General features: G+C 40.2%; 3 protein-coding genes across 3 annotated transcripts; all 3 read left to right on the top strand.

Moving 5' to 3' along the window:
* Positions 1–453: 453 nt before the first annotated feature.
* Positions 454–1,916, top strand: BDW74DRAFT_171674 (uncharacterized protein; the record flags this gene model as incomplete). Its single annotated transcript, XM_073727351.1, has 2 exons — positions 454–1,035; positions 1,080–1,916. 2 exons carry the CDS (start codon positions 454–456, stop codon positions 1,914–1,916), a joined length of 1,419 nt encoding a protein of 472 aa, XP_073577937.1.
* Positions 1,917–2,857: 941 nt separating this feature from the next.
* Positions 2,858–5,182, top strand: BDW74DRAFT_163878 (uncharacterized protein). Its single transcript, XM_073726166.1, has 8 exons — positions 2,858–3,365; positions 3,421–3,509; positions 3,556–3,910; positions 3,959–4,223; positions 4,272–4,359; positions 4,419–4,533; positions 4,587–4,616; positions 4,678–5,182. Exons 1-8 carry the CDS (start codon positions 3,107–3,109, stop codon positions 4,932–4,934), a joined length of 1,458 nt encoding a protein of 485 aa, XP_073577936.1. The 5' UTR covers positions 2,858–3,106; the 3' UTR covers positions 4,935–5,182.
* Positions 5,183–12,861: 7,679 nt separating this feature from the next.
* Positions 12,862–13,175, top strand: BDW74DRAFT_183951 (uncharacterized protein; the record flags this gene model as incomplete). Its single annotated transcript, XM_073730658.1, has 3 exons — positions 12,862–12,890; positions 12,972–13,082; positions 13,148–13,175. The coding sequence occupies 3 exons, from the start codon at positions 12,862–12,864 to the stop codon at positions 13,173–13,175; spliced, it is 168 nt and encodes a 55-aa protein (XP_073577935.1).
* Between the last annotated feature and the right edge of the window lie 3,766 nt (positions 13,176–16,941).

The following is a 16,941-nucleotide window of genomic DNA, read 5'->3' as shown; positions in this document are numbered from 1 at the left end:
TGCGTATGATTTATAGGTAGGAGCGGCCAGGTAATCTGCCCTAAACCCCATGGCTAGCTGGCACTCCAAGTGGGGGAAGCGCAGGAAACGCGGTACGCCCAACCATGGACTTGTATTCAATGGCGCCCAGATGAGTTCCTTCTTGCTCAAGATTGATACGATAGGAGCATTGGAGTAACCTTGCGGGAATGCCAGGATGCATTCAACGATTCCATATATTATGATGGGCCAGCATCACCGAGGTTATCTGGATCAAAAGCCTCTAACCTCGGGATAGTAGCCCGATATCAAAGGACTTGGGGTAAGCTCCCTTGGACGATGATAAGCCGGGGTTCGTCGCATAGGGCCAAGAGAGTGGCGTCGATAAGCAGTCACAGGGACACTGGATTCTGGGTTCCGTATAAAGAGAACCCCAGCTCTTGGATATCTCTGTTAGTAATAGAAAACATCGCAATGTTCTCCAAATTCGCCGCCTACATCAGAGGCCACGAAACGGTGCCTGGCGAAGCCAAACTCCTTCGCAAGCTCGATGCGGTGATTCTCAGTTTCTGTTGCCTTTGTTATTTCGTCAATTACCTCGATCGGACGAACCTAAACAATGCCTACGTCTCTGGGATGCGGGAAGAGCTCAACTTCCACGGCAACCAGCTCAACCAAATCAATACCGTGTTTACTGTGGGCTACATCGTCGGCCAGGTCCCGAGCAACCTTGCACTCACCTTTGTCAGTCCACGACTGTTCTTTCCTGCAGTCATGATCATTTGGGGAGGCCTCACGATGATTACCGCTGCGGTACACAACCCGCAAAGCATCATGGCCATTCGGTTCTTCTTGGGGCTGGCAGAGAGCAGTACCTTTGTGGGGACCCACTACATACTAGGATCCTGGTATACGGAAAAAGAGCTAGGCAAACGCAGCGGTATCTTCACTGCCTCGGGTCTTGCAGGAACCATGTTCGGCGGGTTCATCCAAACGGGCATCCATTCGTCCATGGATGGGATGCAAGGCTTATCCGGCTGGCGCTGGCTGTTTATTGTAAGCTGCATATGTTCGCCTTGCTACGTGCGCTAACATAGCAGATCGATGGCTTGATCACGATACCAATTGCCATCTACGGCTTTATTGTCTTCCCCGATACGCCGACCACAACGAAAGCGAGATATCTGACCGCAGAAGAGAAGGCGCTGGCGGTAGCGCGGATACCGGAGTCAGGAGCCGTCAAGGTGCCTCTTAACTGGGCGTTCCTGAAGAGCATTTTCCTCCAGTGGTACTGGTGGGCCTTTGTGCTCCTGTGGATCATCGCCGGTGAAACCGAGTCTTTCTCCACGAATGCTCTTCTCTCCCTATACCTGCAGTCGCATCCGACCAACTCGTACAGTGTCTCGCAGTTGAACAACTACCCGACTGGTGTTCCGGCGGTTGGAATCGTTTCCACCTTGTTTTGGGCGACCTTGACGGATTTCATGGGCGGAAAAAGGTACCTAGTCGGGTACTTTATCGCGATCACCGGCGTTATCACGTCGGCCATGATCCTCGCCTGTTTCGACTCGACCGCTACAGTGATGGGTGCCTATTACTGGGCTGGAGCTGTCTATGCCTGTCAGGCAACATTCTTCGCCTGGTGCAATGACGCGATGCGGTATAAGGATGAAAGATTGCGGTCCGTGGTTATAGCGTCGATGAATATGGGCAGTAACGCGGTGAACGCTTGGTGGAGTATTATTTTCTACTCGGCAGACATGGCGCCGAAGTTCACCAAGGGTATGTGGGCGATGATAGGAGTGACGATTGCTCTGGTGTTTGTGACGGCGGGCATCACCTTCCTGTCGGTCCGCGAGGAGAAGAAGCCGGTTGATCGGGACGTACGCGTCATGGATCTTCATCTGCAAGAGAAGGAGGTAGTTGCGGAAGCCTAGCAATGTGTAATGGTTAGTTGTTGTCGGTTGCTGGACTTGATGAATGAACGCGAGCGAGACCGGGGTTGGCAGTGTCTTCATTTGAATATTGTAGAGAGGCGTACCTGGACCTCGCAACAGAGACTGGGAAACTGAGGTAACCACGAAGCCATTCCACCGTAACCATTGATTTCAGCCCCCATCTCGTACCCAAGTCATCTCGAGGTGCCCGTATACGCCCGTTCGGATTATGAGCTATTGCTCGACGCGTCCGATTTCAATGGGGCCTGACGATTCGATTTCCGGGAAGAACGGGGCACAAAGAGGAGAGAGCGTTCTCGTAGTCGACTCGGGGAGCGGTTCACTGATTGCCGTATGAAACAGACGAAGGCTGCGTGGCTGAACAATTGAAGCTCATCTTGGCCTTGGTGGGCACGTTGCCGATAGCTAGACTCCGCAATCTATCGCGTGGCAGTCGGTCGCGTTCGCGTACCCGATTGAGGAAAGGACAAGTCGCGATGCCGACCGGGACAGGAAGGGGATAGATGGTGCAATGAATACGAGTCACTGAGCTAGTAAAGATGCTTGGGACAAACCCTGCCCAAACTTGCAATTGATCGCGATGAGAAGGAGTGGCAGAGAGAAGGCGGGGTGGGGAAAGGGGATTCGAGCTCCAGAGTGGAGGAGCAGGTCGGGTGCGGGGATACGATCACGTGCTCCGCCCAATAACCCGCCTGAGGCAAGAACCAGCAACCGACTCTCGTTTCTTTATTCGCCAATTGCTCGACCATTCCAGGACCGATCTCGCTCACAACGGGCTATACTCGCCGAGCGCCTGCTCTCTGTCAGCGGCTGGCAAGATGCCGTCATACCTGCTGGCCACTTCGAATCAACCGATTCCTTCGCTAGGTACCACCGGGCTTAGCACGGAGAAATTCCAGAAGGCTCACGAAATCAGGCAACGATCGGCAACACAGGACAACACCACGACGCTTCATAGGAGAATCCTAGGACCCAAGAGCGAGTTCGGACAAATTGTGGAGAGCTTCCTTTACCCCCGCATTCTCGGGCTAGCTCGCTCCGATCATGTCATGATGGACCCTGGCGGTTTCCCCACACTATAAGTGTGGGCAGAATGGCCGGTTGAAGCCTCATCGAAGGCAATCACATTTGGAGATTCCAATTGCCTCGATCGTACAGGATCCGCGAAGATGAGGTTCTCAGCAGCTTTGTCGGCCGTTTTGGTGGCCTCAGCGACCCAGGCGAAATACATTGTACCTGGTGGGCGCTGGCAAGACACTGAAGGGAACTTGGTCAATGCTCATGCAGGGTGCGTGTACTTTGACAAGGAGAGCTCGAAGTTCTGGCTGTTTGGCGAGTACAAGATTGAAGGGCAGGAGGAAGGAGGAGGCGTCTCGGTCTACAGCTCTGATGATTTAGGGACTTGGAAATCGCACGGGTTGGCTCTCGGTAAGTGCAAGGGAATGCTCGAAAGCAATGATTGCTAATCTCTTTCGCCTGCTAGAACCCGTCGAAGGCCACGAGTACATTTCTCCCGAGCACATTATTCAACGCCCGAAGGTCGTCTACAGCGAAGAGGCCGGTCAATACCATGTAGGTCGTCTGTCATCGATGGAGGTACATATGCTGAACGCTATAGATGTGGTGGCATGCGGATAACTCGACCTACGGCTGGCTCCTTCAAGGCCTAGCGACCTCCGACGCCGTTGCCGGCCCATACGAATTCGTCTCCGCGACCTCACCGCTAGGAAACTGGAGTCAAGACTTTGGTTTATTTACGGACCGCACAGACGGCAGGTCGTACGCACTCTACTCCAATGGCGACAGACTAGAAGGGAGGGACGTCTACTTGACCCGGTTCAACACCAACATCACCGCTCTTGACGAGGTCGTTTACCGTTTCCCCAAGTACGACCTCGAAGCTCCGACCATCATTCAGACCGACGAAAGCTATTGGGCATTGATGAGCCACAAGACCGGATACCGTCCCAACAGTACGTTTCCCCAGTTGCGAAGAATCAGCGAGAAGCTGACATTTGCAGACGTTGTTGCGTTCCGCGCTGATAAGCTCAGCGGGCCTTGGTCCCAACCTTTCATCGTTTCTCCGCTCAATACGCGCACATTCAACTCGCAGTCCGGTTTCTCGATCCGAATTGATGGTACAGAGAAAACAACCTACCTTTACCTCGGCGACCAGTGGGACTCCAACTCTCTTTGGGAGTCGCGGTATATCTGGCTTCCGTTGCAGATTGACGAGAAGAAGAAGACCCTGGAGGTGGAGTGGTATGATGTTTATGATCTCGATGTGTAGGTCTGCCCACCCGGTCTCTATACAGCATAGGCTGACTGCGGCAGGAAAACCGGAGAATACCGCGGCGTCAAGGGAAAGACCTACAAGGCCAGCAAGGCAAAGACAAATGGAGACGCGTACCTTCAAGAAGCAGTACGTCCACAACTTCCTTGCTCTCTAGCAAATGAGAACACTAACATCTCCGTGTCTAGAACTTCGGCACGGACGGCGTAATCGCGACCGGCATCTACGGCAACGACAGCACAATCACATTCAAGGGTATTGAAGGCACCGGCAAACCGCAGTGGATTTCCTTCTACTACCAGAGTGCGTCTACCCACCCATGCAAAAGCCGATTTCCAACTAACCAACGCCCACAGATACCGACGACATGGGCTTTGGCGATCAACGTACGTAGCGCAACCCCTCCCTCCACCTCCCCTCCAAATTAATGCTAATCAACCTCACCAGCCGGCGGCACCCCCGACCGCATCGGCGGAAGCTGGCAACTGCGCCGGATCTCCTCCGTCGTGGTAAACGGCGACACGGAGAACATACAGACGCTCTACCAGCGCGACACGCACAAGGGCATCATTCTCTCGACGCCGCTACAGTTAACCCTAGAGAAGGGAAAGCGTAACACGATTACCGTTGGAGGACTGTATAATGGGTTCGATTATAAGGGGGCCGATCTCGATCGTATTGTGGTTTATCCGCCCGAGGAGTAAACACAGCTCCTCTACTAGTGAGCTTGAGGCTAGGGTACATAATTAGTGTTGGATCTGTAGGCAGAGACCCTGCGGCAGTGGACATCGAAGTTTTCTTGATCGGTGGTGACTTATGAGACTAAGGTTGTGCATGACTGTTTCCCTATCTGGATGGAGGAGCTTTTTAGCAATATACATTTGCGCCCGTTATCCGATAGTGTCATTACTCTGTGGCCAGGGCCAAGTAAATTAACTGAATTGAGGGCATTGGTTTCGCGTCTCTTAGCCTCGGCGCAAGTAATCGGTCCGCTGAGCAAGCGACGTGTTTGAGTGCCTGGGGAAGAAATCATCCTTCCAAGGCGACAGCCTTGTCTGTGTCAAATCAGGAGTGAAGGTGCAAGCTGGCGCTCGCTCTTTGTTGACCCCGGATCGGAACACCTACCTACCTAATTGGCCATGGCCCCTTTCTCCTCTTCATGGGCCCTGGGTATATGTACTCGGCATGGCCTTCTACATCAAATAGGTCAAAGGGGCGCTTCAAAGACCTGCGTCTACACCTTTGGTCCTTCCCGCTCGCGGCTTAGGGACTGTCCGCGCGTCACAAGTGCTCGACGAGGAGCGATTCAAACATTTCCAGCAGGGACACTATTACCCCGCAAACATTGGAGATGCACTTCGCTCCCGGTATCAAATTGTGGGTAAACTTGGCTTTGGAGTTACCTCCACGGTATGGCTCGCCGAGATCTCGAGTAAGTCGATCATGGCCCACTTGTACGGAGGCCTATACGGACACTCGGGAAAAAACTCTAAAATTTGTAATTACAGTATACCGCTTTACTGACCGCTTTCTTTTATTCTTAAAAAAGATTTCTTTCCCTTATTAAGTAAGTTATTTCTTATTTTTTAAGGCTTTATAATGGGTCGACCTTTAATTAATTTTAAGTTATATAGGTAAGAAATTATAAATCTTTACTTAACTAGTTTTTATACTAAGACTATTACTTTATATATTAGCTATAAGTATTATATTTAGGTTACTAATTATATAATTAAGGCATGCCTTAAAAGCTGGGGTATTAAATAGTATGCCTTTCCAGGTAATAAACTAAATCTTTATGCTTGTATTAAGGTCTTAATATGCCAGGTTAGCCTTAAAGATGCTAATATACTAAGAATTTTTTAATTTAAAGGCTTTTAAGTTTCTGCCTGTATGTTAAAATATATTTATTTAAAGCTTGGGTTACTTTATAAAATATTATTAATTAATTTAGTTTAAGACCAGGAACAGGTTAATTTAGTTATAAAAAGCCTTTATATAAAATTTATATTTAGCTAAATTAAAGGTTATAAATAAAGAATACTTGCTACTTATTTTTAGAGTAAGGGGTTACTTATTAAAAGGTACAGGTAACTATATATATATATATATAACCCACCTACTAACTTTATATAAAGACCGGCTCTTTTTAATATATACCTAACTTATACCTAAAGCTATATAAAAATATTTACATAACCTTTAGCGCCACCGGGGTGTGTATATTATGCCTGGGCCAAATTTTATTTAGTTTATTAATAAGTATCTTAAGTTAGCCCTGTATAATATTAAAATCTATATAGCTATTAATACCTATTCCTGGTATATTATCTGGGTTTATGTTAGTATTAGCTTTTATATAACTATTAGTGTTCTTAAGCAGTTCCTAGATACTTTTTTAGTTATATTTAAACAGCCTTAATTTATATAATTAAATTAAGGGGGGGAAATAGTTCTTTTAGCTAAGGCCTAGCACAAGCTCTAGCAGTCATGCTATTTTAAAATCTTTATTAAAAACTGCTATTTGTACGGAACAAGTACTTTAAATTAGTAAATTAAGGCATGGTGGGGATAGCTAACTTAGGGGGTGCTTTTTTAATATAAAGTAAGTCTTTGTATATTAATATTAATCCTATACTAACTATGCTTATAGCAATACTTTTAAGCCCTTATAAAAAATAGGCACTTTTTTAAGGATATTCTTGCTAATTAAATTACCTTGTACGCAATTTACATGCCTTTTATTTTAATTTAGATCACCTCCTTTGTACGGACCTAGAATAATTATAGTATTTATAAGTAATAAAACTGGCCATACCTTGTTACTGGCAAGCCCTTTATTAACTATTATTGCCCCCAAGCTGGTGTATATAATTATGGGATTAAGTTTAATCCAGAGCTTTTAAAGTCTCTTTAGGGAAATATACAAGCCTGGGGTATGTATTTCTTTTATATTATATTCTTATTTTAGCTAACCTTTATATATACACTAAACCCTAATAAATATCTACCAGCTAAGACCTATACTTAGACTTATATAAAGCTTTTAAAGCTTGGGTTTAACCCTAAGAACCCTTTAAAAGGTGCCAAGGATAATACAGACTACTTATATATCCCCTTTTATATAGTGTATCTTAAGCTCCGGGCTTAAATTACAGTTTATATTAAGAATGGGCATTATTCAGAGCTAAAACTCTCTGAAAGACCTACCGGGACCTTTAATTAGGCCCTACCAAATAGGATAAAAGAGGTGGAGTATAATAAAGAACCTACTAAAAATTCCAAGCTTGCTTAACCTACCTAGCGCTATCCGCACTTTTTTATATAAAAAAAAACTTAGTTTAATTAAAGGGAAAAGGCCTTCTTATACATAACTTTTTTAAAATGCCTTTATTAGAACTATGCCCTGCAATTAATTAGCCTCATGGGAATACATTATCTTGCAGATCCTGCCTTGCTTTAAGCAAAAACCCTTAACCCTGTACAGACCCTTAGCATTAGATAACCTCCCATTTCCAAGCATATCCTCTGCCTTGTATAAAGGCCTGTGTACCAGATAAAAAGGAGGTTATAAGCCTGCTTAATAATACACCTCCTAGCTCTTTATAAAAGGCTATCCAGGTCTTTACCTCTCCACTAATTAAAGAGTTACCTTCCAAGCAATTCCAGCATTATAACCATATAAAAGGGGCAGAGTAATACTAACAAGAGTTAATTGCCTGTATAACTTAAATCTTAACCCGGGGAACTTCTTATAAAGTTAAATTTTATCTTTTTATATATAAGAAAATTCATGGAATCTGGAAGCCTTTATCCTGTGATCTTATTAGTATGTTAAATTAACCTTAAACTTTTATTTAATAAATCTAACTAGTTACTTTATATAAATATTTACTCTGTCCGCCTTTACCCCTATATAGTCTATTTATACAAGGACTTTATTAAATGCTGCTTAATCCAGGAGATAAAGAAGGATGCGTATAAAATATAAAGGGATAATAACCTACGCCTTGCCACTGGTATTCAAACCTAGTTATACCTGGTTTACCTTTAGCAATTGTATAATGGTATTTAATAAATTATATTTATTCTAAACCAGTATAAGGCTGTAGGCAAGAAGAACTATCTAATTTATGTGATTATTATGAAGGATAAAGTTAATTCTACACCTGAGCTAGATTAAACGCCTATTAAGAAGTCTGCTAAGGAAAAGGCAGCCGTACAGGAGCCCAAGGCTAGAATAAAGGCAGCTGTATAAGCCTTTAAGGTAAAAATAAAATTAGCTGCTAGAAAGTGTTTTATTTCTTCCTTAGGGAATATAAAAAAGTAAAAGATTAAGAAAGAAAAGATAAACCTTCCTAATCCTAAGGATCTCTTTATACAAGATAAAGAAGAGGGAGAAGGTATTACCTATTATATAAAAAGGTGTTATTAAATTAAACCTGAAGATATTAAGCGCTCTGCAGAGTTTAGGATCTTTATTTAAGAGATAAATAAATACTGTATAAAGGCCTTAACGCCTACCTATTAAATAATATATAAAGGCCTTAACGCCTGCCTGGTAGTTCCTGTTTTATTATATAGATTAATAAAATTATTATTTTTATTTAAGGTCTTAAGCCACTTTGTACAAAGGCCCTAAGACCTAAAATTACCGCCTGTTCTAGCCATGGCCGCAAGAATCCGCCTCTTGTTCCTGCTACGCTTGGCCATGCTTGGGGGAGAAAGCATGGCGGGAACAAGAGGTGGATTCTTGCAGCCATGGCCAGATTATATAAAGGCTTTTTTTACCTCTTATTCCTGTTATACTTTTATTTTTGTATAAAGCTTTGTTTACTCTTCTTAATATTCTATCCAGAGCCTTAGGTTTATAGTACCGCTATCTGGCTATCCAGACTTTTGGTGGCCGGATAGTGGTACCATAAACCCAAACTTTGCCATGTTTTGCCTGCTTCCTTTACTATTTTTATGTTTTGTACAAAGACCTTGGGTTTATAGTACCACTATCCGGCTATCCAGACTTCTGGTGGCCGGATAGTGGTATTATAGACCTAAACTTTACTATGTTTTACCTATTTTCTTTGCTATTCTTGGTCTTTGCTTGTTTATTGTTCTTGATATTTTATACAAAGGCCATGGCCAGGCAGTGATACCATGTGTTGCTTGCTTGCTTTGCGGGCTTGGGTTTTATACTATGCAAGGATGGCCTAGATCCTGCCTGGTTAGTATTATATAAGGCTTTATTCTGGTTTCATACCTTGCTCTGCAGTTGGGTATATATAAAAAATAATAAAGAGATAAAAATAAAGTAACTAGCTTTATATAAAGGCCTTTAAGAGGTTTTGGTTAGGTAGTTATAACTAAGTAATATAAAAATTTAAGGTCTTAATTTCTTTTTTCTTCTCTTCTTTCTTTTTCTCTTCTCTTCTTCCCCTTTTTAATTAACATTAGTAATATAGCGTTTATTTATCCCTTTACCCTTTACTTTTTATACTAGCAAGGCATTAGCTAACTTTTTATACACTAGTAATAGCCCTCACGCGGCCTTTTATATAAGAATAGCCAAGTAAGGCTATCCCCAGTGTGCCGTGTTACTAGAAACCAGTAAGTAATCTCTTTCTTTTCCTTCTAGCTGCTCCAGGACACTTGCTAATAACTTTATATGCTAGTAATAGCCTTTAAAGGTCTTGTATAAGTACTTTAAAGTTAATAAAGTATATAATATTATTAAAAACTAGTATATAACCTTTCCTTACTTTGCCCCCCTTGGCTTTCTGCCCTCTAATCTTGCAGGGTACTGGATACTAGATAATAGCTAATAGTTTTATACACTGGCAATGGCTTTTAAAGGTCTTGTACAAGACCCCTAAGGCTATTTAGTGTACAAGGGTTTCTAGGCTTATTAATTATTATAGTATTAAGCTGGCTTGGCCGGAGTTAGATCTGGAGGCTTTCCTTCGGCATGTGTACTAACAAGCGCAAGGTTAAACTATTAAACTCCCTATTAGGGGTCAGGAGCTTGCCCGCTTTTACCATAATAATATATAAAGGGGGATACTTGCTCTTCCAGGGCACTTAGTATAGATTATACACGGTAGTATAACTATTAAGTAAATTAAGTATTATTATTTTTTATATATTAATGCTCTTCTTATAGCTTCCCGGGGGGTTATAATAAGCCACCCATGCACGTGTTGCTAAAAGCGCTATTCTAAATCTTAACCCTTTATAAAATATATCTACCTTCCTGGTGCATTTAGTGATTGCTGCGCTACTTGCAAGTGGCCAGACAAGGCTTGTCTGTGTAATATACAGGATTACTTTTAAATAAAGATAAAAAGTGCTAGGCCTACAGGCTGTATAGCACTGGGCACTCCTGGTTAACCCCAGGGTTTTTATATAATATATTTAATTAAGGGAACAGCTAATTGTCCAATTAACTTAAATCTAAAAAAGGGTAAGGAGAAGAACCTAATTAACTTGGGTTAGGGATTTCTTTTATTTTATATAAAGCTTCTGCGGGCGTTTGGGCGTTTAGGCGTTGGGCGTTAGGCGTTTGGGCATTTTCTGTTTTGCCTAGTTATACGGGCTGTGTACAGCACCCAGGCGTTGGCTTGCACCTCTATGTGGTGCTTGGGATAAGTAGCCGTACGGTAAAACTAAGCAGGCCATGGTGTATCTAATTTTCTGCCAGCAGAACTCTAAACAAATACACAGTATTACATGAAAGTGGAGTTTTTTCCCGAGTGTCCGTATATCCGTGCCTTCCAGCGCACCCACCGCCTTCGTCTTATGGGTGCGCCACGCATTTTTTGTAGTCACGCATTTTTTGTAGTTTTTTAAAATTTAAGGCTATATAATAATAAATATAATTATTTATTAATTTAAAAGTCTTCTTTTATCTTTATAGCATGTCTTTTATTCTTAATTACCTGCTAAATATTCTCCTGCGGGCGCTGGGTGGGCTTATATCCATGAACTTTTTTAAATTGCTTTGCCAGCTTCCTCTCCTTCACCGCGTGATTTTTAGCCTTATAGTTATTAATTAACTAAATTATATCGCGAACCTTTATAATCCTGTTTTAAAATAGCGGTTTAACTTAACACCTAGTATAATTCCAGTGTTAAGGCTCTTACACGGCGTGTATTTTATAAATTACTTCCTGTGTTATTTATAACTCCTCCAGCTTTAACATCTGGTGTTAAAAGATCTTGGTTAAATTCCGCCTTGCCTTATCTAAGATATTAGTAACATCCTTTATAATCTTTGCCTAATTTCTTATAAGCGTGTTAATTATTACTGGAGGACTATTCTTAACACTAAAGAATAGTAATAAAGGTAGTGTATAACTTCTGCGGAGCTCTGGTATAAATATATTAGGGATTACTAGCTTATTATAAAGCTGCTTAATAATTTACACTTTATTAACCGGCTAGATTCCGCGATCCCTAAACACTTCTTAAATAATTTGCTGTAAGAATGCCTTCGCGCGTACTAGTGTGATAACTTTTAGGAATTTGGTCTTCCTGTATGGCCTACCACCCTAGAATAATAAGTTATTATTTAAAAGCTGGAATTATTGCTTATAATTAAGAAACGGCTTTCCGTCAAGCGGCTGGCAAAGGTGAGTTAAATAAGAAAGAAATCTAAAGGGAATAATGTTGTTATCCTTGTAGTATTATAAGAATTCAAGTGTAAAGTGCGAGCCGTGGCTGTTAAATATTAGGTAGCACTTCTTATTTATTCTTGTATGCTTTTTTATAGCCCGGTTAAATTAAATTAGCCAGCTAAGCGCGAGTTTATTTAATATCTATTTATTTAGTAAGATTACAGTAATAGTACTAGCCGGTAAGGCCTTGCTGCCTTAATACCAGCACTTTATATGGCTTCTGCTTGCTTTAAAAATAAAGAACGGATTTATAAGCTAACTATTAGCGCAAATATACTTTACCACAGTAATATTTTTACCTTGCTCGCCCTCTACAAGATTAGGGCAGTTTGATTTACTAAAGACCTTGCAAGCCTGCCCCTGGCCTGGTTAAAATCTGCATTTATTAAAATTATATACAAGGCGGGCAGGAACACCGCAGAGAAGAACTTCTAGTTAATAATACCAGTGCTTTAAAAGCCCTGTGTCTTTTACTTAAATACACCTTAATTTTTTAATCTTTTACTTCACCGGCGCAAGGCCTAGGTGTGCTGGTACGCGCTTTTTAAATTAATATGGCTATATCTTGCTAACCTTCTTATCCGGAGACCCCGCGCGGGCAAGCGCCTGGTTTGCCCACGTCTTTATAATAAAAGTAGTGGGCGGGAGGTTTTAAGCTTATATTTTTATAATTTAGTTAACTAAGGCCTTCTCCTGATATGGCTGTAGGGTATTTTTTTTTTGTTATAATGGGAGTTATTAGTGTTTTTACTTTTTTAATCCGGCTTTACATTATCGTGCTAGACACCATGAATTCTCGCGCAATTTCCGCGATGTTTGGTTTTTCTTTGGATAGGGCAATAGCGACGGCTTTGCTTAATTAGGTTTTATAATCTTTATAAGGATCAGACATGTTGTGCGGCTGTATAGGTTAAAAGACTTTAAAATTTTAAAAACTATGAAAAATGCGTGACTACGAAAAATGCGTGGCGCACCCATAAGACGAAGGCGGTGGGTGCGCTGGAAGGCACGGATAGGCCTCCGTACACTTGTTCCATGATTCATGAGGTGGCGCCCCACTAACAGAGTCAGAGGCCATCAGTACGTCACGCTTAAGATCTATACGCGGGATGAGGTCAACAAAGAAGAGTTTCAGGTCTATGAGCAACTAAACAAAGGGGGCTCATGGCACCCTGGCTATGCGTATGTTCGGAAAGCGCTGGACCTCTTCACCATTCACCGCCCAGGGGTTGACCATCATTGCCTAGTCCAGAAGCCCATGTGGGAGAGTTTTAGAGATCTACTCTGTCAGCTGAGGTGGAGAATTCTTAGTAATTCAAGGCCTCCAACTACCGAATTCGTGAGCCAGACGAATTTGAATATAGCCATTCTCCCGAAGGGTGAATGGAGGATTCAGCTATACAAACTCCTTGCAGAACTTTTATATTTGTATATAAGAACCCTTAAGAATTCTTAGAATTAAAAGAATTTATCACGCTTTTTACCTTTTATATAATACCTAGTATTTGATTAGTATTCTTAGCTAGTACAGTTTAAAGGTATTATAGTTATAAGCCTGGATTCTAACTTAATAGCTAGCTTATGTTAAATTCTTACCTTTTTTAGACCTTGTGAACCTATTCCCAACCCCTAATATACATGCCCTTTTGCTATATAAAGGCCTTCCGGAACGGAGCAACTCCTGTAAACTGGAAGTTAAATACTAATTAAATTATAATATTATATATAATATAAGATGTTATTATAAGCTTTACCAGCGCTGCCTTAAGCGTGATAGTTATTCTTAAGTCTAGGAATAACTAGCAGGCCTGGTATAGTTATATTTCTTGCTTTATAAAAGTTACAGGCGTATAGGATTACTTAAATCCTGAAATTAAAGCTAATTAATAACCTGAAATTCCTAAATATCTGGATCTTCCGGCGGAGGATGTAACAGAGAAAGCCTTTAAGATATATAACAGGTGCTGGAACCATGCCAAGTTTATTAATTCTAAAATTTAGGATATAAATAACGTTATTTAAAGGTTAATTACTCTTTTAATTTAATAGTTTATTAGGAATAAGCTTACCGCGGAGGTTCTTACTAAACTAAAGCAGTAATTTAAGCTAATAACTTTTAAATATAAATTAAAGGCATTTAACAAGTATGTCGCGGTGTTAATAGCCCTAATTAAGCAAGGGAAGATCTTGCAATGGCTTTAGAATTATAAGAATACTTATTAAGAGATATTATGTTTTAAGTAACCTAAATTTAGTAACTATACCACTAATATCTTATTCCTGAAAGTAATTAGCAGATACTCTCTAAGCTATACTAAGTAAAATATAGATTAACTAAATTAGGAAGGTGCAGATATAGCAGATTACTTAAAACTTGTCTTTAAATACTATTAATATCTCTTTATAACCAACGGCTTTGTTAAGTCCTCTGCGGGCTATATAGCCTTTGCTACACTTAGTAAAAAGTTTAATAAAATATCTAAGTTAAAGCTATCTGCAGAGAAAGTTACCTGCCCGTGTGGCTGCAAGCGTGGAGTAAAATACTGCTTTTATTTTATGCATTCTCGCAGGCCTGACTGGTATAGATTTAATAATTTTACAGAAAAAAAGGTTAGTAAAGCGCTTAAAAGGACTAATAAATATAAAAGAAAACTCTAAGAGATTAAGGCAAATAATAATAAGGTAATAAAAAAGAAAAGGAAAAGGAATATAAAGCCTTAAAGGCCTTTACTAGTTACTAGAGCAGCTGTTAAAAAAGAAGAATATTATATATAATTTATAGTATATTATATTAGCATACTTATTTTTAGTACTCATGATATATAATCCCTGGCGCTTTTTAAAGCCTTTATATTTAACACAGGCGCCTCCATTCATGTCTGCAATAATATCAGGCGTTTTACCACGCTTGATTATTAATGTAAAGGTAGTATCCGCGCAGGTAATTTAAACTGTATTATTTAAGGCTTTAGATCTGTAACACTTTATCCAAAGACTCCAAGAGGTAAATTAATAATACTAACTCTAGGGAATATTACATACACGCCTGGATTTTATATAAATATCCTGTTAGCAAGGCGCCTTAAGAAATTAGGATACCACTAGGATTTTAATGCCCTAATTATAAAGAATAAAAAGGAAGTATTTTACCTTAAAAATTATCTATCCGGCCTTTGGATAGTTAACTCCGGGGAATATGCAGAACCTTAAGAAAAGGTGTACTTATTAAGTTACCTAAAAGGTAAAACCTCTGCTTAGGAACTAAAAATTACAGGAGATCTTAACATCTTTTACTAATACCTGGGTTATATTAGTAATAAGGCGCTTTAACACCTTCCAGCAGTAACTCAGGGAGTTAAAATAATAAATACTTAAATACCTTAACACTGCAAGACATGTTAAATTAGCTGGGCACCTTAATAAACCTTTTAAAGGCCCCGTGAGCTAGTTAAAGCTGTATTTAATTATATATACCTGGATCTAATCTTCATGAAAATAGTAATAAATAAAGATAAGTAGATAACTTATTTCTATAATAAGTTTAGCAGGTTTTATTAAATTTATACTTACTAGTTAAAAGCCTCCTGCCGTGAAGCCATTAAGCAGGTTATTAAACTTATTTAAATATAGTTTAGTTGTATACTAAAAGTTTTCTTTAGTAATAATAAGCCCAGCTTTAGGAAAGAGATTCCTAAATTTACTGGCTCTAAAGAAATACTACAGAATAAATTAGCTCTGTACACCCTATCTTAAAATGGCATGGCTAAATAATTAGGAGGAATACTTATTTAAAGGGCTTAAATAATCACATTGCATGCAAAGTTTTTATTATTAATGTGGCCATGAATCTTTAAAGCTGCAGCTTATATAAGTAATTAAATTCTAGTAAAGAAGCTAGACTGGAAAACTCCATGGAAGAAACTTACTGGTAAGCCGCCTTATATTTCTAACATTTAAACGCTGGGGTGTTACGCGTGGGCGCGAAGAGGTTAGGATAGTGGCCTTTATAAGCTAGAGCCAAGGGCCTCCCTTAATTATTTTATTAGCTATAAAGCCTTAAATATTTAGTAAATCTAGTTCCCTAAAGATTAGTATGTTAAAGCATGCAGAGATATAATTTTTAATAAAATAAGAATATATAATTTAAAGAATCCCTTTTTATAAATTAATATTATAATTAACATGCCTAAACCTTTAATTAAGGTCCTTAATATTCCTTATTATAACCATAATTACATGGTTAAAGATACTGACTTGGATTTAAATTTTATAAAACTATATAATAAAGAGGAAGAGAATAAGCCTACTTTAAATATAAATAGCTTACAGGTTACTAAAATTAAAAAAGATAAAGTTATTTATAAAAAAGGTTAAAAAAGGGATAAGGTTACTCCTAAGGTTACTACCGCGGGGCTTAAGCCCTTTAATTAGTTAGAGGACTCACCATTTTTACTAACTCCTAAGGCAACCCCAAAACCTTAATACCATAAAAATCCTATATAAACTTCAACGCCTGGAGCATTCCCCGAAGAGCCACCACGGCCTTAACAGCAAATTTTATAACCCAGGACTCCCAGGAAGCCACCACTGGATCTGGCGGGTACTTAGTTACTATAAGAAGCAAAGCAAGCACGCCTTGCTAAGCCTTAATACTCTGCGTGCTTAAGGGGTAAAAATAGCTCCTAGTAACTTAGGCAGCTCCCTAATTTAACTTGCAAATAGTAACCTAAGTATTAGAATATAAAGTATTATAACATAAATAATTATAAAGTATACATAATTAAAGTAATTACCCCTATATTAAAACTACTTAACTATATCCAGTATGCGTTCTATGCGCTTTATTAAAACCCAGTAAAGGAACACCTTTACTAAGATAATCTACTACCTTTCCCCAAGCACTAGAGGGATATTAAAGATCACCTATTATACGCAGAATTCCTTAAAGCCACAGACCTTGAATTATTAACCCTCGCGAAAATAAAGGCATGGGAAGTAGTGGAGAAACAAGAGGCTGGGCTAGATAAGGTAATCTCCTTAC

The sequence above is a fragment of the Aspergillus multicolor genome (assembly GCF_047715735.1).
Source record: "Aspergillus multicolor strain CBS 133.54 unplaced genomic scaffold BDW74scaffold_53, whole genome shotgun sequence".
Lineage (NCBI taxonomy): Eukaryota > Fungi > Ascomycota > Eurotiomycetes > Eurotiales > Aspergillaceae > Aspergillus > Aspergillus multicolor.
The sequence above is the reverse complement of the archived record's forward strand: the minus strand, read 5'-3'. Positions and strand labels throughout refer to the sequence as shown.